This window comes from Pristiophorus japonicus, chromosome 14 (genome assembly GCF_044704955.1).
Source record: "Pristiophorus japonicus isolate sPriJap1 chromosome 14, sPriJap1.hap1, whole genome shotgun sequence".
Lineage (NCBI taxonomy): Eukaryota > Metazoa > Chordata > Chondrichthyes > Pristiophoridae > Pristiophorus > Pristiophorus japonicus.
Window position 1 is genome coordinate 97,999,204 of NC_091990.1, and position 25,565 is coordinate 98,024,768.

General features: G+C 45.3%; 1 protein-coding gene across 2 annotated transcripts in view; it reads left to right on the forward strand.

Moving 5' to 3' along the window:
* Window positions 1–25,565, forward strand: part of slc25a22a (solute carrier family 25 member 22a) — a 145,772-nt gene that overhangs the window by 29,108 nt on the left and 91,099 nt on the right. The window contains exons 1-2 of one of the 2 annotated variants that reach the window (XM_070899403.1): window positions 20,288–20,329; window positions 24,941–25,082. In XM_070899403.1, coding sequence (XP_070755504.1) covers window positions 25,063–25,082 — 20 coding nt within the window. In that variant the 5' untranslated portion in view covers window positions 20,288–20,329; window positions 24,941–25,062. Of the gene's footprint in view, window positions 1–20,287; window positions 20,330–24,940; window positions 25,083–25,565 lie in introns of those variants that run through there. The other variant, XM_070899402.1, reaches the window with a different exon arrangement.

The following is a 25,565-nucleotide window of genomic DNA, read 5'->3' on the forward strand; positions in this document are numbered from 1 at the left end:
CCCTCTCTCTTCCCCGCCCCCTCTCTCTTCCCCGCCCCCTCTCTCTTCCCCGCCCCCTCTCTCTTCCCCGCCCCCTCTCTCTTCCCCGCCCCCTCTCTCTTCCCCGCCCCCTCTCTCTTCCCGCCCCCTCTCTCTTCCCCGCCCCCTCTCTCTTCCCCGCCCCCTCTCTCTTCCCCGCCCCCTCTCTCTTCCCCGCCCCCTCTCTCTTCCCCGCCCCCTCTCTCTTCCCCGCCCCCTCTCTCTTCCCCGCCCCCTCTCTCTTCCCCGCCCCCTCTCTCTTCCCCGCCCCCTCTCTCTTCCCCGCCCCCTCTCTCTTCCCCGCCCCCTCTCTCTTCCCCGCCCCCTCTCTCTTCCCCGCCCCCTCTCTCTTCCCCGCCCCCTCTCTCTTCCCCGCCCCCTCTCTCTTCCCCGCCCCCTCTCTCTTCCCCGCCCCCTCTCTCTTCCCCGCCCCCTCTCTCTTCCCCGCCCCCTCTCTCTTCCCCGCCCCTCTCTCTTCCCCGCCCCCTCTCTCTTCCCCGCCCCCTCTCTCTTCCCCGCCCCCTCTCTCTTCCCGCCCCCTCTCTCTTCCCCGCCCCCTCTCTCTTCCCCGCCCCCTCTCTCTTCCCCGCCCCCTCTCTCTTCCCCGCCCCCTCTCTCTTCCCCGCCCCCTCTCTCTTCCCCGCCCCCTCTCTCTTCCCCGCCCCCTCTCTCTTCCCCGCCCCCTCTCTCTTCCCCGCCCCCTCTCTCTTCCCCGCCCCCTCTCTCTTCCCCGCCCCCTCTCTCTTCCCCGCCCCCTCTCTCTTCCCCGCCCCCTCTCTCTTCCCCGCCCCCTCTCTCTTCCCCGCCCCCTCTCTCTTCCCCGCCCCCTCTCTCTTCCCCGCCCCCTCTCTCTTCCCCGCCCCCTCTCTCTTCCCCGCCCCCTCTCTCTTCCCCGCCCCCTCTCTCTTCCCCGCCCCCTCTCTCTTCCCCGCCCCCTCTCTCTTCCCCGCCCCCTCTCTCTTCCCCGCCCCCTCTCTCTTCCCCGCCCCCTCTCTCTTCCCCGCCCCCTCTCTCTTCCCCGCCCCCTCTCTCTTCCCCGCCCCCTCTCTCTTCCCCGCCCCCTCTCTCTTCCCCGCCCCCTCTCTCTTCCCCGCCCCCTCTCTCTTCCCCGCCCCCTCTCTCTTCCCCGCCCCCTCTCTCTTCCCCGCCCCCTCTCTCTTCCCCGCCCCCTCTCTCTTCCCCGCCCCCTCTCTCTTCCCCGCCCCCTCTCTCTTCCCCGCCCCCTCTCTCTTCCCCGCCCCCTCTCTCTTCCCCGCCCCCTCTCTCTTCCCCGCCCCCTCTCTCTTCCCCGCCCCCTCTCTCTTCCCCGCCCCCTCTCTCTTCCCCGCCCCCTCTCTCTTCCCCGCCCCCTCTCTCTTCCCCGCCCCCTCTCTCTTCCCCGCCCCCTCTCTCTTCCCCGCCCCCTCTCTCTTCCCCGCCCCCTCTCTCTTCCCCGCCCCCTCTCTCTTCCCCGCCCCCTCTCTCTTCCCCGCCCCCTCTCTCTTCCCCGCCCCCTCTCTCTTCCCCGCCCCCTCTCTCTTCCCCGCCCCCTCTCTCTTCCCCGCCCCCTCTCTCTTCCCCGCCCCCTCTCTCTTCCCCGCCCCCTCTCTCTTCCCCGCCCCCTCTCTCTTCCCCGCCCCCTCTCTCTTCCCCGCCCCCTCTCTCTTCCCCGCCCCCTCTCTCTTCCCCGCCCCCTCTCTCTTCCCCGCCCCCTCTCTCTTCCCCGCCCCCTCTCTCTTCCCCGCCCCCTCTCTCTTCCCCGCCCCCTCTCTCTTCCCCGCCCCCTCTCTCTCTTTCCCCGCCCCCTCTCTCTCTTTCCCCCCCCCTCTCTTCCCTACCCCCGTCTTTTCATCTCTCTTCCCTCACCCCCTCGCTTTCCCAGTGCTGCAATAGGTGAATAGAAATGTTTTTTTTATTGATTGAGTAATTTAAAAACACTTTTTTATTGATTTATTGGTTGATTTATTTATCATTTATTATTGATGATGGTTCTTTATTTGTAAAAGTGATGTGTTTCATGTTTGTAAACCCCCCTCCTTCTCCCCCGCCCCCCCCCCCCCCACCAATCTCTCGTTACCTATGCCTGATTTATAAGTGTAGGCAAGGTTTTTCTGAGCTTACAAAAATCTACACTTACTCCATTCTAAGTTAGTTTGGATTAAGTTTTTGCTGCCTAAACTTGCAAATCAAGCGTAAGTGGCTGGACACGCCCCCTTTTGGGGAAAAAAATTCTGTTCTAAAATGAAACTGTTCTAACTCACTCGGACTGGAGCAAACTAAATGCTGAGAATTGCAATTTCTAAGATGCTCCATTCTAAACTAGTTGCTCCAAAAAAATAGGAGCAACTCATGCCGAAACTTGAGCCCATATTACTACAATCATAATTCACTGCACCTGTGGTGATTATGGTCATTTTTGGAGGGTTTTGAAGATTCACTTCAATCCTTACTGCAGCGATGTGCATTAGATACTTGTTTTACACCAGGACTGCGAAAGGTCAGTTCACAGTAAGCAAACGTGAATTTGTTTTCCTAAAAACCAATTTGAATTTTTTTTCCTGCTATCTCCTGTCCTGCCTTCAGAAGCAGCCACAAAGAATAAATCTGTTGAACAGTTCATTTGGTTGCCTCCCCTCCCCATGTTGTTTTACATGCAGAGGACTGCGTTAAATACGACTAGTTGATCATGAGAACGGAATCCTAAGTGATCCTTGGCTCAGTGTGGAACCACAAATCACTGCTGGTCGATGCTGTAATTTGTGTGTGTGTGCGCGCTATTTTCATAAATCCATCCGTGGATGTTTTGCCTTTTTATTTTTAACCCCTCCCTCACAGCGATGCCATCACAGCTTGTTCTGCATAGGGCCACAGTTGATGATGGTTTGTTCCATGTGCCTGTATTTCACCAGCCCTCTGCGCCCCAATTTTTACAATTTCAGGGTTCATTTTGGGAAAAGCAAATTCTTCTCATCAAGAAATTCGCAACCGACAAGACTTCAAACTCAAGAAATAACTTCTGTTGTAGACAGAGCTAAAATACAAATAAAGTATCGGCATGCCTTGTTCTGAATTGTAAGGAACAGTGTGAACAGACCTAGAATTTTGTTAAGAATTCCAGTACCTCGCAACACTTTCCTAGGCCTGACTGTACACAGAGAGAAATCACGTTTTTAAAAACCCACAGGAATCTGGCTGATGCTGGCAATGTATGATATTGTATGGGTTAATTTTTCACCAATCTATTAGGTAGTACAGTGGGTTATACTGTTCTTCCATCTCTTGGAACCGGAGTTGCAGTTCAGATTCTTGGGATGAAGAGTCTCCCCTTTCTGTTAGCCACAAGGATCCTGTGTGAAATGTGCTTGGACAGTCTCGACCTGGTTCCGATTGTTGCTCAAAACTAGGAACAATGGGTGGCCCCACTCAGACAATCTGCAAGGATAGCTGATGTGGAAAGCAGAAATGCCACACCAGCACAGTTAGCCAGGGCTCTTCTGAGGTTGGAACTGAAGTACCATGTTGGGGAAGAGCAGAGGGAGTTTTGCTCTGCATCTGGCCATGATATATCTGAGCTGGGAAATTGTTGGTGTTGACACCAAGGGCTTAAATTTTAACTCCTCCTGCAGGAATGCAGTAAAGCCAACAGTGTTTCTGTCGGGGAACTGCAGCTGGCAGGCTCGGCTGAATGTAATGGCCAGGACTTATTTAGATTGCCGGCAGCCTGGCCCTTAAATTCGGGAAGCAGGAGACCACCGCCTCGGATCCCAGTGGGAGAAGGGGCGAGGAGGCCCGAGGAAGCGGAGACCTAAGGATGTCTTGTGGAGCCCAGAGGAGCACTCCTGCTGATCTTAGTCCACAACGAAACTTGTTTTTTTTAAACTGCCACGCTGGGTACCTTCTGGTCTTGGCTGCTGTTCCCGGCAAGTTTTGCCTGGTGGGGAAACCTTCCTTGCTCCTCTGTTCAGGCCTCAAGTTAAAATGGCAGATCGGACTCAGACGGAGGTATCTACATATTTAAAAAGGAGCCTGCTGGCTTGGGATGGGTGTCCTTGTTGCTTGCAATTTACAATTGCAGGTGGCCAGATTGGGGTGAGCAAGGAGGTAAGTCCCCTGCATCGTTTTAATTGCCCCACCGCCTGGATGGCACCAGATATGGGGAGCTAAAATCAAGCACTAAATTCAACAGTAATATTTGGGGTTTATAATTTCTTGAAGCTCCCTTGGTCATGGTACATCCACCCAACCAACTTTTGATTGTAGCCTCCTTAAGTGTACATGTTCTGAGACCAAATCTACCTGTTTATTTTCAGTTGATAAGAGTAATATTCTGTAAAACACACAGATCTCTATCTTTTCCCTCTGAACTTTCTATCCGTTGCAGACACTAATCCATTAACTTTTTGTTTACTGCTAGTGCAAATAGTTTATGTTAAATCTTCACACAGTCGCTAGCTAAAATCTGCAGAAACTTAGCAAGTTGGCAGAGTGCATTTAATAATGAAAAGTTAAAATAATGTATAGCTGTACTAAATATAGTGACTATGATTACACGATGAGAGATATAGTTAAAATAAGGAACAGCAAGGAAAATATTTGGGTGTGCAAGTTGAGCAAATATTGAAAGTGTTGCGTCATAAGGCAACAGTTGCTAAGGCAAATATTAGCGTGCAGTCTGTAGAAGTGCTTTTGACTCTGAAATCATGGTGAGAGAGCATTGATTGGATATCTTACTTGTAAAAAGACTGAAGCACCAGAAAGGAATAAAAAGAAACCACCCAAGATGATAACAGGCCTGAAGCTAAAGAGGCAGAAGGAGCTAAATCTGAGCTCCTTCAAACACTCTGTAGGTAAATCAGTATGTGATGTAGTACTGTGCCCAGCTTTGGTCCCTGCTTTGTGCTGAGTTAGTTGGTCTGAGCTGAAATGGGGGTGCCTTGGTTAGTCTGGGCAAGGGCCGCTGCTACTGATCGCAAACCAATCACTCCTGAGAGCGGATAGATAGCCTACTGACAGCGTCTGCTGTATCTGAAGAGCAGTCACTGGAGTGAGATAACAGAAAGCTGCTGATTCCTGTGGCATTCCTGTAGCCCAGGATAAGCATCCGTTTTGGGGAGAGAATGTGAAAGGAAAGAGAAATTTGAAAAAGTAATAATGGGAGAAGGAGACATGAGGGAATTGGCAAAACAACGTAGAGAGCTATTATGTGAATAATAGGAAAACCCAGCAGACGTGATTCTAAGAAAGCAACCAAAAGGCATAACCTTTAGGAGGACAGTAAGTGTAGGGGAAGACTTTTGTGATGTACTCCCTGCATTTAGTTATGTGCGGGAGGAAAAACACCTTGGAACTCAAACTCTGCATTCGTCTGCTCAGCTGGTGGCAGCTATGATCCCCGCTCAACAAGTGTTGCCATGGAGACCGTGATGCCCACTGTTCTTTTCAGTCTCTATATAAAATCGTGAGACAACATTTACTTCAAAGTTCAATAGTGGCTGTCACAGCTCTTTACATTGTTTATACTTAGCTACGGGGTGAGGAAACGCAAAGCTGTTGGCAACTGAGTTTCAGACCCAAAATGGTGGCAGTCTAGGAGGATGTGTGGTGTGCCTGTGCTGAGCATGATTGATTGATAAGCAGTGAAGGATGAAAATGGCTGGTGTGAAACCCCCATCATGGAAAGAAAAGAAATAACTTGCATTTATATAACGCTTTTCACAACCTCGGCATCCCAAAGCACTTTACAGCCAATTAAGTACTTTTAAGATGTAGTCACTGTTGTTAAGAAACGCACAGCCAGTTAGCGTGCCGCAGAGTCCCACACCAGCATTGTGATAATGACCAGATAATCTGTTTTAGGGATGTTGGTTGAGGGATAAATATTGGCCTAAGGAAAGTGAACTAATTGGGATAAACTCATTGAAATTTTGCTGCTTCTTGCTTTATATTATCTTATTAACAAAAATAATTATTATTCTGTTGTCCCAGAATCGTGGAGATCAGAAATCCAATTTCTGCACCAGTGGTGTTTCTCAAGATTTTATTTAAATGTTTTTTAAAAACAAAGCGAAGTGTTATTGAGGTGGTCATTGAGTGACGGTGCACATGTGTCCCCCGTAGAATTTTATCACCCTAAACTGATGCAGTACGAACTTGCATTATCAGTAAAAGGCCTTGTTTTTGACTCCACCTATTATGAATGCCAACCAATTGACTGTGACTACATTTTCACTCACTGTCATTAGATGGCTGAATTGTTATCTGTGATCAGATTTCCCCCCCACTGTGTTCAGATACAAGTGCCTTTAGGCTCCCACCTCTCGCCTGTTTAACGAGTGCTGGAAAGTAGCTGATGTTGCAAAATGGAAGGACTTCTGATAACTAGTTTAGTGTTTCCCAAGTATGTCTTTGGGAATTTCAGGCTATTTGCCGGAATATTTTTTTACAGTTCAACAAAGGTCCTAAATTGTTGAATTTGCAGTAAAAGGGCAGCGTTGGACTTGTCGTCGTACCTTGTTGATGTTATTTGAAGTGCAATATGTAATATGCTTAATCAATGAAAAATAATTGGCGCTGTGTGCTTTATTTTTTATTTTCCCAATTTCAATTTTTCCTCATTTCTACTGTTAAAATGAGAATTCCCCCCCCCCCCCACTCTTTCCTGCTTTGTTTACAAGCTGATGGATGCATGAGTGACTGAGTGTAAATTCATGTATGTGTGTGCAGATTTGATGTGCAAGTGCTTAGCATTTAATCCCTTGTGAGCCCATTTCCTTTTCCTTTCCCAGTAGCTGGGATTTAATGACAGGGCCTAAAGGCAGGTTCTGAAATATCCAGCTACAGATTAGTCTGTTGTTTTGTGCAATATGGTTAAGTATTTCCCTCAGTGAAAAGTGGTTTTCCCTTCCCCTTCTGTTGTTTCTGTTTGGCAGTCATATGAATTGTCAGATCAATTATAGTAAAAAATAAATAAATAGCTTCCTCTTGTATGTTTTTATATTAAAGAAGCTTTAAATTTCTCACTTGGAACTGCATTCTGAGAGTCAGCAATTTCTGTCCCCTCACTTCGAGGGCAAATTTAAATATTAATTAAAACCAAACACTACATAGTGGTTTACTTGAAGGAAAACTTGATTGTTTTCCCACCCACCCTTTCATTAGATTGTGCATTGTAGATTCTCAGCAAAGGTGAACAGGGTTCTTTCTGATTCGTTGCAGTACATCTGGGGCATTTGCACCTTGTTACCATCACTGCAATATAATGGGTATCTTGTAGTTACTTCAGTACTGTAATCAGCCTTTGCACAACCATTTCTGAAGATGCAGAATGAGTCACTCCAGTGGTTTAAGTAATTAATTGATTCCCGGCGAATGCCCAAATTATTAAAAATATTCAAAATTGCTTATGATTTGGGCTTCCTTCCAACTACTTTGCATTCACAGTACTGAAGCAATTTCTACAGGCAGAAGGAGCTTCCTGTGGACTGAAGCTTGCACTGTTGCATACTTGCTGTGAGCACTATAGCTTGGCATGAGAAGAACAATTACCTCATATCATGGTAACTAAAAGGACTGAAGATTCTGTGGGATGCCCACAACATTCTATTGCCTTCTCCAAAACGCAATCGATACCATGCTGTTGGATCAGGCTAAAACTAATGTCACCCAGAAGTAAGATAATCACACACAAGCAGTGAGAAACTAGTGCAATAAATAAAACAACAAAGATTGTATCAGTTTACAAATTGGTTAATATCCTTTTTAGAACATATTTCTTACAGTCCAATAATTTGAAAGGCCTTTGGATAAAACAGCCTTTGCAGACATCTGAATATAATGATGGATATCAGCAGTATGATTTTGATGTCGACCTTACAAACTTTAACTTGCCAGCTGAGCTAGAGTTGAGTGGCTGGTGAATTTTTATAAGTCTCTCGTGTCTCAGATTTTTGGTACAGTACTAAGGAACGGGTCAGGTTAAACACCACTCTACGTAGCAGACTGTTGCCTTCATGTTGACCCTTTGTGCCCTGTTTGAATCCCTCCAATTAGGTTTCCGGCCATCTCCCAACATCAGGACCCACTATTCCCAAATTCACAAATGTTCTCTGTGACTGTGACCATGAGGCATTATCCCTCTTCAACCTCTCTACAGCTTTTGATGCAGTTCACCATACCATCCTCCTCTCCAAAGTCTATCCTGTGTTGTTCCTGGGACTGCTTCCGCTCTTTCTTACCTGAGCAAAGATAGAGCATCTTCAGTGGAAGCTTCTCTTTCTTTTGCACTGTTACTGCCGGCATCCCACAAGTATCTGTCCCTGGACCCCTCCACTTCCTAATTGACATGCTGCCCCCTTTACAGATATGGGGTCAACTTCTATGTGCTGATGACATCCAGCTCTATCTCTCCTTCCCACCACTTTCTCAACCCCTCCCCTGCCTCTGTGCTGTTAGACTGCTTGATTGACATTCAATCTTGAATGAGCTGCAATTTCCTCCACTGAACCATGGGAAGACTGAAGCTATTGCCTTCAGCCTCCTCTTCAAACTCTGTACCTTTAGCATTGATTCCATCCCTCTCCCTGGTCACTGTCTCATGTTGAATTGGAGGATGAGCAACTTTACCACCCTATTCAATTCCGCATCTGTATCACAAAGACTGCCTACTTCCACCTCCACCAATACCTCTGCTCATCTTCTGCTGAAACCTTCATCAATGCAATTGTTACCTACTGACTTGACTATTCCGATGCTCACCAGGTCCTCCTCCCATTCTCAACACACCATAAATTTCAGTATCCAAAACTCACTCCTCTCCATCTCTCTAACCTTCTCTAGCCCGACAAGCCTCCAACCCAAATTCTCCACTTCTCTGACTCTTGCCTCTTGTGCATCTCTCTTCATCCCACCATTGGTAGCCGTGCCTTCAGCCACCGTGGGCTCTGGAATTCGTTCCCTAAAGTTTCTGCCTTTCCAAATCTACTCCTTTTAAGACCTTGGGTGGCTCAGCTGCACAGGGGGGAGGGACAAAGAATAAAAGAGCTATAGTGGTAGGGGATTCAATAGTTAGGGGAATAGAGAGGTGTTTCTGCTGCTGTAGACGTGACTGCAGGATGATATGGTATCTCCCTGGTGCCAAGGTAACAATGATATCACAGGGCGGACGCAGGGCATTCTGGGGGAGAGGGTGATCAGCTAGACGTCGTGGTCCATATCAGGTAGAAAGACGGATGAGGTCCTGCAGGCAGAATTTAGAGAGAGCTAGGAGAAAGATTAAAGGGTAGCACCTCAAAGGTAGTAATCTCCGGGTTACTACCGGTACCACGTGCTAATAAATACAAGAATAGAAGGATAGAGAGGATGAATGCGTGGCTGGAGAGTTGGTGCAGGCGGGAGGACTTTAAATTCCTGAGGCATTGGGACCACTTCTGGGGGAGATGGGACCTGTATAAACTGGACGGGTTGCACCTCAACAGCGCCGGGACCAATATCCTCGCGGGGAGTTTTGCTTGTGCTATTGGGGAGCGTTTAAACTAGCTTGGCAGAGGGATTCAGTAGGGAAGGAAGTAAAGCTGAAATTGCAAAGCAAGAATGTAGAAAGTGAATTTGTAAGACAGAGGAAACAAGGGTTAGTAAGTAGTAATCAAGGAGGTCTTCCTATGCTAAATGGTATATACGTCAATGCAAGGAGTATAGCGAATAAGGCAGATGAGATGAAAGCACAGGTAGACACTTGGGAGTATGACATTATAGCCATTACAGAGACATGGCTGAAAGAGGGGCAGGTTTGGCAGATCAGTATTCCTGGTTACAGGATTTTTAGACAGGACAGAGAGGGGGGTAAAAAAATGGAGGAAGGGGGTCACGGTATTGATTTAAAGAAACTATTACAACTGTGAGGGGGGATGATGTGTTCGAAGGATCATCAAATGAGGCCATATGGGTAGAACTAAAAAATAAAAAAGGGGCGATCACACTGCTGGGTGTGTATTATAGACCCCCCAAACAGTGGGAGGGAGATAGAGGAGCAAATATGTAGACAAATTTCTGTGAAGTCCAAAAACCATAGGGCAGTAATAGTAGGGGATTTCAACTATCCTAATATTGAAGGGTATAGAGGGTGCAGAATTCCTAAAATGCATTCAAGTGAACTTTTTTTAGTCCTTATGTAACAAACCCAACATGAGAGGGGGCGGTTCTGAATTTAGTTTTGGGGAATGAAGCTCGGCAGGTGGAAGGGTTATCAGTGGGAGAGTACTTGGGTGCCAGTGACCATAATTCAGTTAGATTCAAGGTAGTTATGGATAAAGACAAGGATAGACCAGGAATAAAAGTCCCAAATTGGGGGAAAGCTAAGTTGAGAAGTGATTTGGACTGGAAACAGCTACTTGAAGGTAAATCAGTGTCAGAACAGTGGGAGACATTCAAGAAGGAGATCCGGAGGGCTCAGGCCAAACATGTGCCCTTATTTGTTTTTTTTTAAAAAAAGGGTGGAAATAACAATTCTTGAGCCCCCTAGCTGTCTGGGGACTTGCAGGGGAGGATCAAGAAAAAAAGGGAAGCTTATGTCATAGACCGATGGCTAAATACTGTAGAATCTCTGGAGGAATATAGGAAGTTCAGAAGTGAAATTAAAAAGGATATTAAGAATGCTAAGAGAGAGCATGAAAAATTCTTGGCAAGTAAAATCAAGGAAAACCCAAAGATGTTCTATAAATATATTAAGAGCAAGATGATAACTAAAGAAAGAGTAGGGCCTATTAGAGACAATGAAGGTATTCTGTGTGTGGAGGCGGAAGATATGGGTATGCTTCTTAATGAATACTTTACTTCTGTTTTCACAAAGGAAAGGGGCAATGTAGACACTGCTATCGAGGAGGAGTGTGATATTCTGGGCGAAATAGACATAGTGAGAGAGGAGGTATTGGGGGATTTGGCAGCTTTGAAAGTGGATAAGTCCCCAGACCCGGATGAAATGCATTCCAGGCTGTTGAGCAAAGTAAAAGAGGAAATAGCAGAGGCTTTGACAATCATTTTCCAATCCTCTTTTGATTCGGGCATGGTGCCGGAGGACTGCTAATGTGGTACCCTTTGTTTAAGAAGGGAGAAAGGGATAGACGGAGCAAATACAGGCCTGTCGGCCTAACCTCAGTGGCGGGAGAATTATTGGAAAAAATCCTGAAGGACAGGATAAATTTACATTTAGAAAGACAAGGATTAATTAGGGACAGTCAGCACGGATTTATTCAAGGAAGATCGTGTTTGGCTAACCTGATTGAATTTTTCGAGGAGATAACCAGGAGGGACGATGAGGGTAGTGCGTATGATGTAGTGTATATGGACTTTAGAAAAGCTTTTTATAAGATCCCACATGACAGACTGGTCACAAAGGTAAAAGCCCATGGGATCTAGGGCAAAGTGGCAAGTTGGATCCAAAATTGGCTTAGAAACATAGAAAATAGGAATAATAGTAGGCCATTCGACCCTTTGAGTCTGCACCGCCATTCAATATGATCATAGTTGATCCTCTATCTCAACACTGTATTCCGCTTTTCCCCATACCCCTTGATGCCTTTTGTTTCTAGAAATCTGTCTATCCCCCTCTTAAATATATTCAGTGACTTGGCCTCCACAGCCTTCTGTGGTAGAGAATTCCACAGGTTCACCACACTCTGAGCGAAAAAATGTCTCCACATCTCGGTCCTAAATTTCCTACCCCGTATCCTGAGATTGTGACCCCTTGTTCTAGACTTCACAGCCAGGGGAAACATCCTCCACGCATCCAGTCTATCCAACCCAGTCAGAATTTTATACGTGTCAATAAGATCCCCTCTCATTCTTCTAAACTCTAGTGAACACAGGCCTAGTCAACCCAATCTCTCCTCATACGACAGTCCTGCCATCCCAGGAATCAGTCTGGTGAACCTCTGATGCACTCCCTCCAAATCCTTTCTTAGGTAAGGAGACCAAAACTGCACACAATACTCCAGGTGTGGTCTCACCAAGGCCCTGTATAACTGTAGTAAGACATCCTTACTCCTCTACTCAAATCCTCTTGCAATGAAGGCCAACATACCATTTGCCTTCCTAACTGCTTGCTGCACCTGCATGTTTGCTTTCAATGACTGGTGTACAAGGACACCCAAGACCCGCTGTACATCGACACTTCCCAAGCCATCACCATTTAAATAATATTTTGTCCTTATGTTTTTCCTACCAAAGTGGATAACTTCACATTTATCCATGTTATGCTGCATCTGCCATGTGTTTGCCCACTCAATCGCCTTGCAGCGTCTTTGCATCCTTCTCACAATTCACAGTCCCACCTAGTTTTGTGCCGTCAGCAACCCCCTTGGAAATATTACATTTGGTTCCCTCATCCAAATAATTTATATATATTGTCAATAGCTGAGGCCGAAGCACTGATCCCTGTGGTACCCCACTAGTCACTGCCCACCACCCCGAAAAAAGACCCGTTTATTTCTACTCTCTGTTTCCTGTCAATTAACCAATTTTCAATACATTACCCCCAATCCTATGTGCTTTAATTTTGCACAATTACCTCTTATGTGGGACTTTATCAATGGCCTTCTGAAAATCCAAATACACTACATCCACTGGTTCTCCCTTATCGATTATATCAGTTACATCCTCAAAAAACTCCAGTAGGTTTGTTAAGCATGATTTTTCTTTCATAAATCCATGTTGACTTTGTTTAATTGATATTATGTAAGTGTGCCATTATCACATCCTTTATAATAGACTCCAGCATTTTCCCTACTACTGATGTCAGGCTAACCGGTCTGTAGCTCCCCATTTTTTCTCTCCCTCCTTTTTTAAGTAGTGGTAGGAAGCAAAGGGTAATGGTTGATGGATGGTTTTGTGACTAGAAGGATGTTTCCAGTGGGATTCCGCAGGCCTCAATACTGGATCCCTTGCTTTTTGTGATATACATCAATGATCTAGATTTGAATATAGGGGGTGTGATTAAAAAGTTTGCAGATTACACTAAAATTGGCTGTGTGGTTAATAATGAAGAGGAAAGTCATGGACTGCAGGAGGATATCAATCTACTGGTCAGGTGGGCAGAACAGTGGCAAATGGAATTTAATTTGGAGAAGTTTGAAGCAATGCACTTGGGGAGGGCTAATAAGGAAAGGCAATACACATTAAATGGTAAGCCACATAAAAGTGTAGATGAACAAAGGGACCTTGGAGTGCTTGTCCACCGATCCATGAAAGTAGCAGGCCAGGTTGATAAGAAGGCATACGGAATGTTTGCCTTTATTGGCCGAGGCATAGAATACAAGAGCAGGGAGGTTATGCTTAAATTGTATAGTACACTGGTTAGGCCACAGCTGGAATACTGTGTGCATTTCCGGCGGCTGTATTATAGGAAGGACGTGATTGCACTGGAGAGGGTGCATAGGAGATTTACGAGGATGCTGCCTGGAATGGAGAATCTTGGCTATGAGGACAGATTGGATAGGCTGTCTTTGTTCTCCTTTGAACAGGCTGAGGGGAGACCTCATTGAGGTGTATAAAATTTTGAGGGGCCTAGATATAGTCGATAGCAAGGGCTATTTCCTTTGGTGGAGGGGTCAATTACGAGGGGGGCATAGGTTTAAGCTAGTTGGTGGAAGGTTTAGAGGGGATTTGAGGGGAAGCTTCTTCACGAAGAGGGTTGTGGGGATCTGGAACTCTCACCACATTTAAAAGGTGCTTGGACGTGCACATGAAGTGCTGTAACCTGCAGGGTTATGGACCTAGAGCTTGTAAGTGGGATAAGACTGGATAACCTCTTGGCTGGCGCAGACGTGATGGTAAGTACATCATGGAATCTAATACGGCCAGAGTGATCTCCTGGACTAGTTTCGATCGCCTGGATGGGTCGGAGAGGAATTTTCCAAGATTTATTTCCCCAATTGGCTTGGGTTTTTATCTACATTTTTGCCTCTCCCAGGAGATCGCATGGCTCTGGGTGGGGTGGAGTGTAAACTGTTGCGATACATGGGGTATCGCAGTTGTGTGGGGTGGACTGGTTGGGCCGGATACTCTTTACCTGTCTGCCATTGTTCATTGTTCATAGGTTTATATGTAACCTTAAGGGCTGCTGACAGGACCATGTGGCTCTTTGTTGGCTGGCGCGGACACGATGGGCCGAAATGGCCTCCTTCTCTGCTGTCAATGTCAGTTTCCTGAAAACCCACCTCCTTGACCAAGTTTTTGGTCACACCTCCTAATATCTTCTCGTTTGGCTTGGTATTGTTTTTTCGATTACGTCTCTGTGAAGAGCTGAGATGTTTTTCTATATCAGTGTGCTATATAACTAAGTTGTTGTAGAAGAAAAGCCTTAAACACTTCCTTTGTTCTGTTCTAGAACAGCACAAAATGACGTGAGCGCATGTCACTTAACATTTGAAAGAGAAAAGATAGATTGTTCCAAGTGGGATCCATCAGAATTAAGAGTTTTGCAACTCTGCCCTTCTTTCCCTTTCAGATGCTGATCAACTGCTGTGTGTTTGTAGCAATTTTATTTTTTCAGATTTCCAACTTTTATTCTTTTTATCTCTCCTTTAATATTCTTGTCATGAGGAGGTGGTCATACTCTGCATCAGCACAGTCCACATTTGTACCATTTACCCACAGTGCTTAGCTGGACGATGTCAGCCGGACTATACTTGCCGTGCTTTGGCCGTTGAATCAGGGGCCAGTCTTTTAACAAGCAATATGAAGTGGTGAAGGACTTGCAACAACAACTTGCATTAACACAAGGGGTGGCTTGACCCATCCACCTCCACGGAGGTGTGTGGGGGACCTGACCCATCCACCTCCATGGCACGAACCTGGTATTGCAGTACTTCCAGGAACGGTGCAGTGGCTCTAGGCCTTTTGGCTAAGAGCATTGGCGCAAAGTGATCCTTGAATGGGCCCAAGGTGACCTCTGGCGTTTGTGATTTGACAAAGAATTGGAACGATTGGCTACGAATTTCAAAAAAAAAACACAATAAAACATCGCAAGGTACTTCACAGGAGCATGAAACTCAACTTAATACCGAGCCATATAAGGAGATATTGGGACAGGGAAGAGGTAGATTTTGAGGACCATCTTAAAGGAGGAGAGAGAGAGGTGGAGAGGTTTAAGCAGATTTCTTTAAACAAAAACCTGCTGACAACAAATTGATTCATATGTTGCGATGATTGCTAACAAATACATTTTATTGCATAGTGTAACTTTTTTAAAGATTCATACCTGTGCGATTACAGTATTGGTATTAATTGCTGAATTTCCAGGGAGCATTGAAGAATTATTATATGAAATAGGAGGACACAACAATGATTGATTGATCCCTGATTAAGTTGAAATCTTGTACATTTGCTCGGGCGAATCTATTTATTAAGCAGATTTGTTTCTGGCCCCTGAGGCGTTTCTATTCTCAGATGCTCTGTCATGTGAGGGGGATGGAGGGGAGTGCAGCAGATGGGAAGGTACTGAGTCATGGCGAGCTGCTCCTCCCCAGAAAAGAACAATCTAAGTGCAGTTCACCTCTGGACACTCTAGTATCTGTGAGCAGGTGGTTGCACAGCAGAATTAGCAGAGACCTGGCAATGCGTCATCATGGCCTACACTATGGGTATGCGACACAGCAAGTTTAAAAATAGCTTTTTTCACAAAGTACCCAGTGCGAGATGTTCCTTGCTGAAAACCGCATGATGAGTCCACCTTGTGCTTGATAAATTTGACTGCATGTGTCCAATGTATAAAGTAGGGTTTGATCAATGGAATCCTGAAAGTAAGTTCCAGGTGTGCATTGCATGTTCCTTGCTCAAGTAACTACATTCTTCATTGTCTCTCCAGAAATGTAACTGGCACATTATGACCAGTTAGCCTAACATCTGTGATTGGGAAAATGTTGGAGTCCATTATTAAAGAAGCAGTAGCAGGACATTTGGAAAAGGAAAATTCGGTCAGGCAGAGTCAGCATGGATTTATGAAGGAGAAGTCATGTTTGACAAATTTGCTAGAGTTCTTCGAGGATGTAACGAACAGGGTGGATAAAGGGGAACCAGTGGATGTGGTGTATTTGGACTTCCGGAAGGCATTTGACAAGGTGCCACATAAAAGGTTACTGCACTAGATAAAAGCTCACGGGGTTGGGGGTAATATATTAGCATGGATAGAGGATTGGCTAACTAACAGGGAACAGAGTTGGGATAAATGGTTCATTCTCTGGTTGGCAACCAGTAACTAGTGGGGTGCCACAGGGATCAGTGCTGGGACTCCTACTATTTACAATCTATATTACCGACTTGGGAGAAGGGACTGAGTGTAATGTAGCCAAGTTTGCTGACGATACAAAGATGGGAGGAAAAGCAATGTGGACACAAAATCTGCAAAAGGACATAGACAGGCTAAGTGAGTGGGCAAAGATTTGGCAGATGGAGTATAATGTTGGAAAGTGTGAGGTCATGCACTTTTGCAGAAAAAAATCAAAGAGCAAGTTATTATTTAAGTGGAGAAAGATTGCAAAATGCCACAGTATAGTGGGACCTGAGGGTACTTGTGTATGAAACACAAGGATAGTATGCAGGTACAGCAAGTGATCAGGAAGGCAAATGGTATCTTGGTCTTTATTGCAAAAGGGATGGTGTCTAAAAGCAAGGAAGTCTTGCTATATAAGGTATTGGTGAGGCCACACCTGGAATACTGCGTACGGTTTTGGTTTCTATATTTACGAAAGGATATACTTGCTTTGGAGGCAGTTCTGAGAAGATTTACTAGGTTGATTCCGGGGATGAGGTGGTTGACTTATGAGGAAAGGTTGGCCCCCTACTCATTGGAATTCAGAAGAATAAGAGGTGATCGAAACATATAAGATTATGAGGGGGCTTGACAAGGTGGAAGCAGAGAGGATGTTTCCACTGATAGGGGAGACTAGAACTAGAGGGAATGATCTTTGAATAAGGGGCCGCCCATTTAAAACAGAGATGAGGAGAAATTTAATCTCTGAGGGTTGTAAATCTGTCGAATTCGCTACCTCAGAGAGCTGTGGAAGCTGGGACATTGAATAAATTCAGAAATAGACAGTCTCTTAAATGATGAGAGGATAAGGGGTTATGGGGAGCGGGTGGGGAAGTGGAGTTGAGTCCATGATCGGATCAGCCATGATCTTCTTGAATGCGGAGCAGGCTCGAGGGGCCGTATGGCCTACTCCTGCTCCTATTTCTTATGTTATTATTGTAAGAACAACCAACCTCCCAGGAAAGTGGACTCTTTCTAAGCAATGGCATAGATGTTCAAACATTTGGGATTTAAGGCTGCTAGTTCCAGTGTTTCTGTATTGTTGCCTCTGGCTCTCTCCCAGTCACTCTTTATACATTTTCATAAATCAACTGAAATAACCTGAACACAGAACAGTTCCCTTGTCCCGTAAAAGTTACTAAACTCAGGGCTGCATTTAGAGGCTGCCTAATTGTATCCAGAAACTTAAAAAAAAAAACTTCTCCAAATTCGAACTGAAATAAATAACTAAACGGTTATAAACATATCCCACAAATTCAATAGTAAATGATGTACAATATACAGCTAACATCTCTGCATGTACAACTTGTCTTGTACAGCATATTAAGTCAAGATGAATGAGTCACTTTGCTATAGCTGATAGATGAGCATTGTACATCACAGTCCAACAAGGCACACAGTCCTGGAGCACTGTCTGGTTTTATTCTCTGGCAGTTAGTCGATCACAGTCATTTGCTGGCTGTGTCATGTGTAACTATTCCAATAATGCTTTTATATGAATATATAACAACTTTATTCTGCTTAATATGCATAATATTGAATTCATAAACTGCTCTGAATCAAAATTCTTCATCATAACGACAAACTGACGAGGATGGATTTGAATTGAAAGCTTAAACTTTTCCAGTTCCAATCTTTTTCTTGTGTTCTGTAATTTTGTAGCTTGTCCTTATCCGATATAAATGGTGCTATTTCTATCTCCTACAATCCAATTTAATAATGGGCATGAGAATTTTGGTGCTTTGTAGTTCTATTGGTCATTCCTTCAGCATTTTTGTAATACTTTCAAGTAATTTTTGTGCTCACTAATTTTCTTTCTCCCACCTACCCCCTGCCCTTCCCCACCTGAAGATGTTGTCCTCTTGTGTTTCCAGGCTCCTCCAGTACCTCAGTCAAATGACCATCATTCATACATGAATCTTGACCATGAATATTGACCGGCTGATCAATTTGAGGGATCATCTCAGCTGAACCCAGTAATGTGGTTGACTAATGTTGACCGAAGCTCACTTCTAGCACGGGTTACTAGATAATCAATTTTCCATTCCCTAACCAAGGGCACTGAGGCCTATTGTAGCATGCCACCCCTGTCCTAGCAAAGATCAGCACAATCGTGGACCCCCCCCCCAACCCCATACAACAGAACCATTGAGGGCAGCTTGTTTTTAGCACTTCAGTCCAACTTTAATTCTGCAGTATTATAATCTGCAAAGGAATCATTTCCATCAGCTAATGGGTTCATGTGAAGTTTCTTGATGCAGTCATTAACCTGTTTAATTGAAATAAACAGGTATTTTATGTTAGAATATTGTATAATAGTACCACACAGGTTAACTTGTGTGGTACCTAAGTATCCTGATGGAGGCACAGTATGCAGATCCACTTCCAAAAGAGAACCTCATTGACCCACTTCACTCTGTTAATGTTTGACTAGTTGCTTCTGTTGGATTTGCACTAAACAGGAGACCACTTGCAGTGGAATAAGTAACATAATTAGGAGAACTCGGCCTCCTCCTGAAGTTTGCACCATCACTGAGGCCAGTCTTAAGCCAGTTCGATTCACTCCACGTATTATCAAGCAACGACTGAGCGCACTGGATACAACAAAGGCTATGGGTCCCAAAATATCCCCAGTGTAATGCTGAAAACATTCTCCAGAGCTAGCCATGCATCTAGCCAAGCTGTTTCAATACAGCTACAACATTGGTATCTACCTGACAACGTGGAAAATTGCCCAGATATGGCCTGTCCACAAAAAGCAGGACAAATTCAATCCGGCCAATTACCGCCCCATCGGTCTACTCTCAAACATCAGCAAAGTAATGTAAGGTGTTGGCGACACTGCTATCAAGTGGCACTTACTCACCAATAACCTGCTCACCAATGCTCAGTTTGGTTCCACCAGGACCGCTCACTCCAGACCTCATTACAGCCTTGGTCCAAACATGGACAAAAGAGCTGAATTCCAGAGGTGAGGTGAGAGTGACTACCCTGGACATCAAGGGAGCATTTGACCGAGTGTGGCATCAAGGAGCCCCAGTAAAACTGAAGCCAATGGGAATTGGGGGGGTGGGGGGGGGAAACTCTCTACTGGCTGAGGAAAGGAAGATGGTTGTGGTGGTTGGAGGCCAATCATCTCGGCCCTAGGACATCGCTGCAGGAGTTCCTCAGGGCAGTGTCCTAATCCCAACCATCTTCAGCTGCTTCATCAATGACCTTCCCTCTATCATAAGGTCAGACGTGAGATGTTTGCTGATGATTGCAATGTTCAGTTCCATCCGCAACTCCTTGGATAATGAAGCAGTCCGTGCTTGTATGCAGTAAGACCTGGATGACATTCAGGCTGGGCTGATAAGTGGCACATAACATTGACACCACACAAGTGCCAGTCAATGACCATCTGCAACAAGAGAAAGTTTAACCATCCCCCCATGACATTCAATGGCATTACCATCATCAAATGCCCCATAATTCACATCCTGGAGGTCACCATTGATTAGAAACTTAACTGGACCAGCCATGTAATTACTGTGGCTTCAAGAGCAGGTCAGAGACTGAGTATTCTGAGGCGAGTGACTCACCACCTAGCTCCCCAAAAGCTTTCCACCATCTAAAAGGTACAAGCAAAGAGTGTGATGGAATACCCTCCACTTGCCTGGATGAGTGCAGTTCCAGCAACACTCAAGAAGCTCGACACCATCTAGGACAAAGCAGCCCGTTTGATTGGCGCCCCATCCATCACTTTAAACATTCACTGCCTCCACCAGCGCACCGTGTCTGCAGTGATGCACTGTTGCAACTCACTGAGGCTTTTTTGACAGCACCTCCCAAACCTTTACCACCGAGAAGGACAAGGCAGCAAGTGCATGGGAACACCACAAACTTGCACACCATCCCAACTTGAACATACCGTCTTTCCTTCTTCAACACTGGATCAAAATCCTGGCATCCCCCATCCCGACCTAACACAACTGCATGGAGTATCTTCACCATACAGGCTGCAGTGGTGCAAGAAGGTGGCTCACTTCAAGGGTAATTAAGGATGGTCAATAAATCCTGCGTATGCCGGCGATGCCTACATCCCGTGACTGAATTTTTAAAAAATAGAACTAAAGACTCTTCAGATCAATCTGACCATTCATCAATTCTTGAAAAATCATGTTGAAGTGAACAGTTTGGTTCACAGAGTAGTATGAAAACCTAATCAAGGGAGATAATCAGCCTTCTGCTTAAGCAAGGGTAATGCATAGATCATAACACCATGGGCTCAATTTTCCCCAAGCCCGTTTTCTGGAATATTGCCAGAGTTACGCCGGGTTTTCTCGGCCAGAAATGCGGCATAAATATTTTTCCAAATTTTCTCGGAGCCGCTCAGCGTGTCCAGTCACCACGGGGGGCGGGGCGGCGGGGGGGGGGGGGCGCGCGGGGGGGTGGGTGGTGGAGCCTGCTGTCTGCGCCGAAAAACGAAGCCGTGCCTTCTGCGCATGCGCAGGAAAAAAAAATTACGCTTTTGACGTCGCTCCAATGGACATGTATGCGCAGTACAGATCCGATTTGGCAATTGGCCATTTTTAAAGAGCTCATTCCGGTCCGCTCTCCACCCCTAACTCAGGCCAAAGGGCTTGCTGATCTGCTCCTTCGCCCGACCCTGGCCCCGATTGCACTCCAGGTCTGCTCTCCGACCCAAGCCTAGGCCGAAGGGCTTGCCGATCCATCCCCTCCCCTGCCCGACCCTGGCCCCGAGTGCACTCCAGGCCTGCTACCTTCCCCTAGCCCAGGCCGAATGGCCTCCTCCGATTTTCTTACCTGCATCGATTTCTTTAACTCTCCGGAAGGTTTTTCTGCAGAGGCCACATACGCTGGCCTAAGCAGAACTGGAGTAACTCTCAGCTGGCCAAACTTCCCTAAATGGCCAGAATTGGCGTAGGTGACAGGTTACGCCCCCTTTGGCTGAAAAAAATTTAGCTAAAAAAATCGTAACTAACTGAGTTACGCTGGTGCAAATCAACTGTGGATTTTTAACTTGGGCCAAAAAAAGCTGCCTGCTCCAAAAAAAACAGCGCAAATCACTGGGGAAAATTGAGCTCCATGTTCTTAAATGAAATGACAGTTGTTGTAATCAAACACAGTATGGTAGCATAGTGGTCATGTTACTGGACCAGTAATCCAGAGGCCTTGTCTACTGATCTGGAGACAGGAGTTCAGATCCCACCACAGCAGTTGGGGAATTTAAATTCAGTTAAATAATAAATCTGGAATAAAAAGCTAGTATCAGTAATGGTGACCATGTAACTACTGGATTGTTATAAATACCTATCTTCTTTAGGGAAAGAAATCTGCCGTCTTTACCCAGTCTGGCCTATATGTGACTCCCGACCCACAGCAATGTGGTTGACTCTTAACTGGCCTCTGAAATAGCCTAGCAAGCCACTTACTTTTCAAGGGCAATTAGTGAAGGGCAATAAATATGGCCTTGCCAGCGATGCCCACATCCTGTGGGGAAAAAAAAGCTTCCACAGGAAGAAAATGGAGATTCTTGCTTAAAAAAAAAAATCTTAATGCTTAAATCAAATTTTCAATTGAAAGATTAAGTGAAATGGAGTGTTAAAAATTATCTTTTTCTGTTGAGCACTTTTTAAGAAAGGATGTTTTTGTCAAATTTTGTGCTTATTATGATGAGATTCTGGAGAAGGTTACAACATCCATTTTGGCCACCAAGTGTCAGCACCAAGAACTTCCAGGTCAGGTAGTTACCATGGATTTTATGCAAAGTAAAACTCCCCCCTACATACCCCTACGTTTCCCACCAAAGTGCGTTAACCTCAACCTAAGGAAAGTACTTTCTCTTGCACCAATGTGACTTTTCATTCTCCTCAGTAGCCATCCTTATTGCCTTTCTAAGTTCGATAACCAGTTGGTGCCACGTTAAAAAGAAAGACTTACATTTATCCAGCGCCTTTCACAACTACCGGATATCTCAAAACGCTTTACAGCCAATGAAGTACTTTTGGAATGTAGTCACTGTTGTAATGTGATAAACGTGGTAGCCAATTTGTGCACAGCAAGCTCTCACAAACAGCAATGTGATAATGACCCGATAATTTGTTTTTTGTTATGTTAATTGAGGGATAAATATTGGCCAGGAATCTGGGGATAACTCCCCTCCTCTTCTTCAAAATAGTGCCATGGGATCTTTTACGTCCACCTGAGAGAGCAGACGGGGCCCCTGTTTAACATCTCATCCGAAACACGGGCTAATCCTGGGCCTATGCACAATAGCATTGGATTAAGATTGCCCAAATTTGACTCTTATTGTACACTTCACAATCAGAGGAGAGGAGATTTCATCCTTTGAGTCCAGGTTGAATTCAAACTCAGTTGAAAGGACAGTGTACCACCCTGTCCTCAAACAAGCAGCTTCTATACTGTTAATGGGAACCCAGGCAGCGGAACCTCCTACAGCATTGCTCATACTGAGGGTGAATTAACTGAGAAGAGCAAAGGCAATATTGAAATATCAATTTAGAGGAAGCAAATTGGCACCCTGCCAGTACAGCGTATCAGTGCTCCAACAGCGAATGTGGCAGAGCACCAGGAGTTGAGTTCATGCACGCAACCACAATTGCCTACCTGAGCCACAGTGTCAGGGCGATGTCACTTGAGAGGGAGAAAAGAAAAGTTTGCATGTGACTTGGGCCAAACCACACTCGTGCTCTTGCCAGAATCTAGATGAAGCAGTGCGGATCTGGGAGCATGACACCTGTTGTGCTTTGGAGGTGTCGTTCTCTGGCTGGAGAACAAATAGCTGATCTTTTCTCAGACTGGTGTCAATGCCATCTGTAACCTGCTGATTGGTGCATAAAGGTGGCAGGTGTTGATTCTCCTGCACGTTCTCCTCTGTAGAGCAAACACCTAAATTCTGCTTGTAACCTATGTTTTTATTCATTCTTGGGATGTGGGCTTTGTGGACGATGGCAGCTGTGTTATTGCCGATCCCTGAGCAGGCAGTGGTGGGCCTCCTTGAACTGCTGCTGTCCGTGTGGCGAAGGTGCTGCCACAATACTGTTAGGTAGCGAGTTCCAGGACTTTGCAGCAGTTTGATACAACCGATTGGCTTGCTAGGTCACTTCAAAGAGCAGTTAAGAGTCAATCAATCAAGTAAGTGTGGTACTGGAGCCACATATAGGCCAGACTGGGTAAGGATGGTAGATCATCCTTTCTAAAAAGCATTCGTGAAATCAGTTGGGTTTTTCGACAGGCCGACCGCTTCATAGCCACTTTCACTGATAGCAGCATTTTGCTTCCAGATTTTTAGGGGAAACTGAATTCAAATTTGGCAAGTGCCATGGTAGGATTTGAACTCCCATTCTCTGGATTATTAGTCCCAGGTGGGGTAACAGAGTTTGATAACTTGTCAGATGGGTAATTATTTTATAGGTTCATTTTCAAATAACTCCATGGCACAATTCATTGGCTTGTATTTTAATGCACACCGTATCAATTGACTGGCATTGCTTAGTGAATGGGAGGATATGCCATTTTATAATAACGGGTGTTGTGCCAGGTGATGCCGAATGAATTATCGGGACAGCTGATTTATGGTGACTGAGCACGATAAATTCCATTACTATTCGATGTGCATTTGAGAATTTTACTAGTGGTTTGGGGATTAAGTTCTGCAACTCTGTTCAATATTCTGAGAAAACTGTAAGTGAGTGGCCTTTTGCTCATACATACCTTTACCTAATATATTTCGTTTTTAATCCTTTGACGTTTTTGGGAAAAAAAGACCAGGACATGAGATTGTAGCAGATTGGAAGCAGGTACCTGATAATTTAGCAGTACGGGAAAGGCAATTGCCATTTAGCAGCACTGGGGTGGTTTCGGGGTTTTGAAGGGATAGTTCTGGGGTTTGGCAGAATTGGGGTGGGAATCCTGGGGTTTGGCAGAATGATAGAGCGGGGAAGTCCAGTGATATGGCTGCGCTGTGCTGAGAACTCAAGGGTTTGGTAGATCGGTTGGGTAGAGCTTGGGGCTTGGCTCACTGGTGGATTTCTGTGGTCTGTCAGTAGTGGTGGGGTGAGGTCTGTTCTATACAAATAGCAAAAAAACACAACTGAACAGAGAGAGGACACCGAAACCCCTGCAATGCTGTCAAGCCCCAGGTTCCTCCTTCACATTACTTCAACCTCCAATGCTACCAAGGTTCAGCATCCCCTTCAGATTCATTGCTAAATCCTTCTGTCTGCTCTATGTTCCCCACTCGCCTCCTGTGTATCCGGGGCTTGTGAAAACAGTGATAAAGAAAAACTTAACATATGGGTGAAGCCACTTCAGTTACAGTTTTCACAGAATAGTTGACTGAGTCATTGACCGACTGACAATCCCAGAGTACCGTGTAATTAAAGCAGAATTTGACTTGTATACATTTTTGTATTCACATATACATTTTTGCATCACATGGCAAAGCATTCCTTTTGTTACAAAAACAGCTTGTGTTGCAAATAGTATATCCTCTAACTCAGCATGTATAACACAGGTGGGGGTACATATCCATTTAATGTTCAGTAAATATTTAGATTCGTTTATGTATATTGGTTTTTAGATGGTGAGGTTTCTGATTTGGTTCCATTCTGTTTACAGGTGATCGAGTTAAGTAAACAACCACTCAACGTGACTGCACAAAAACTCTTGAGGTTATTTGTGGATTTAACATCAAGTTGAAGAATACTTTCTTTCGGTCGAAGACTTGTGTTTTGAATTAAATGGCTGATAAACAAATCAGGTATTTTTACTGATATTTTCACCATTCAAAAATCTCGTCTCTAGAAATATTTTATCTATGTGTAAAATAAATTCCACCTAAAATCAATAATTAGTAACTATTCTCATATCTGCAGGCAGTACGGTATTGGTGATTGAATGTTCAAATCCTGCCTGAAGAATCTGTTTTAACTCTCGGTAGTATTCCCTTCCTTTTAATATTTATACCTTTCCTCTAAACGCTGGTGTACACTGGAGTACAGTTTCAGTGGCACTGGTTAACCAAGCCTATTCTTCATGTGTGAACCTAGCCAATGACTGTTGACCAGCTGTTCAACTATGAAGGTCATCACAGCCGAGCATTCTCCTCCCCTCGCCCAACATCTACATCTGGGACCAGTTGCTGGATATTGAGAAAGTGTTGGAACCTCGTTGCTGACAATGAGGTGGCATTTTTGAAAGCACAGCATTAAATCCAGCTTGGTGCTAAATTCAGAGTGCTGAT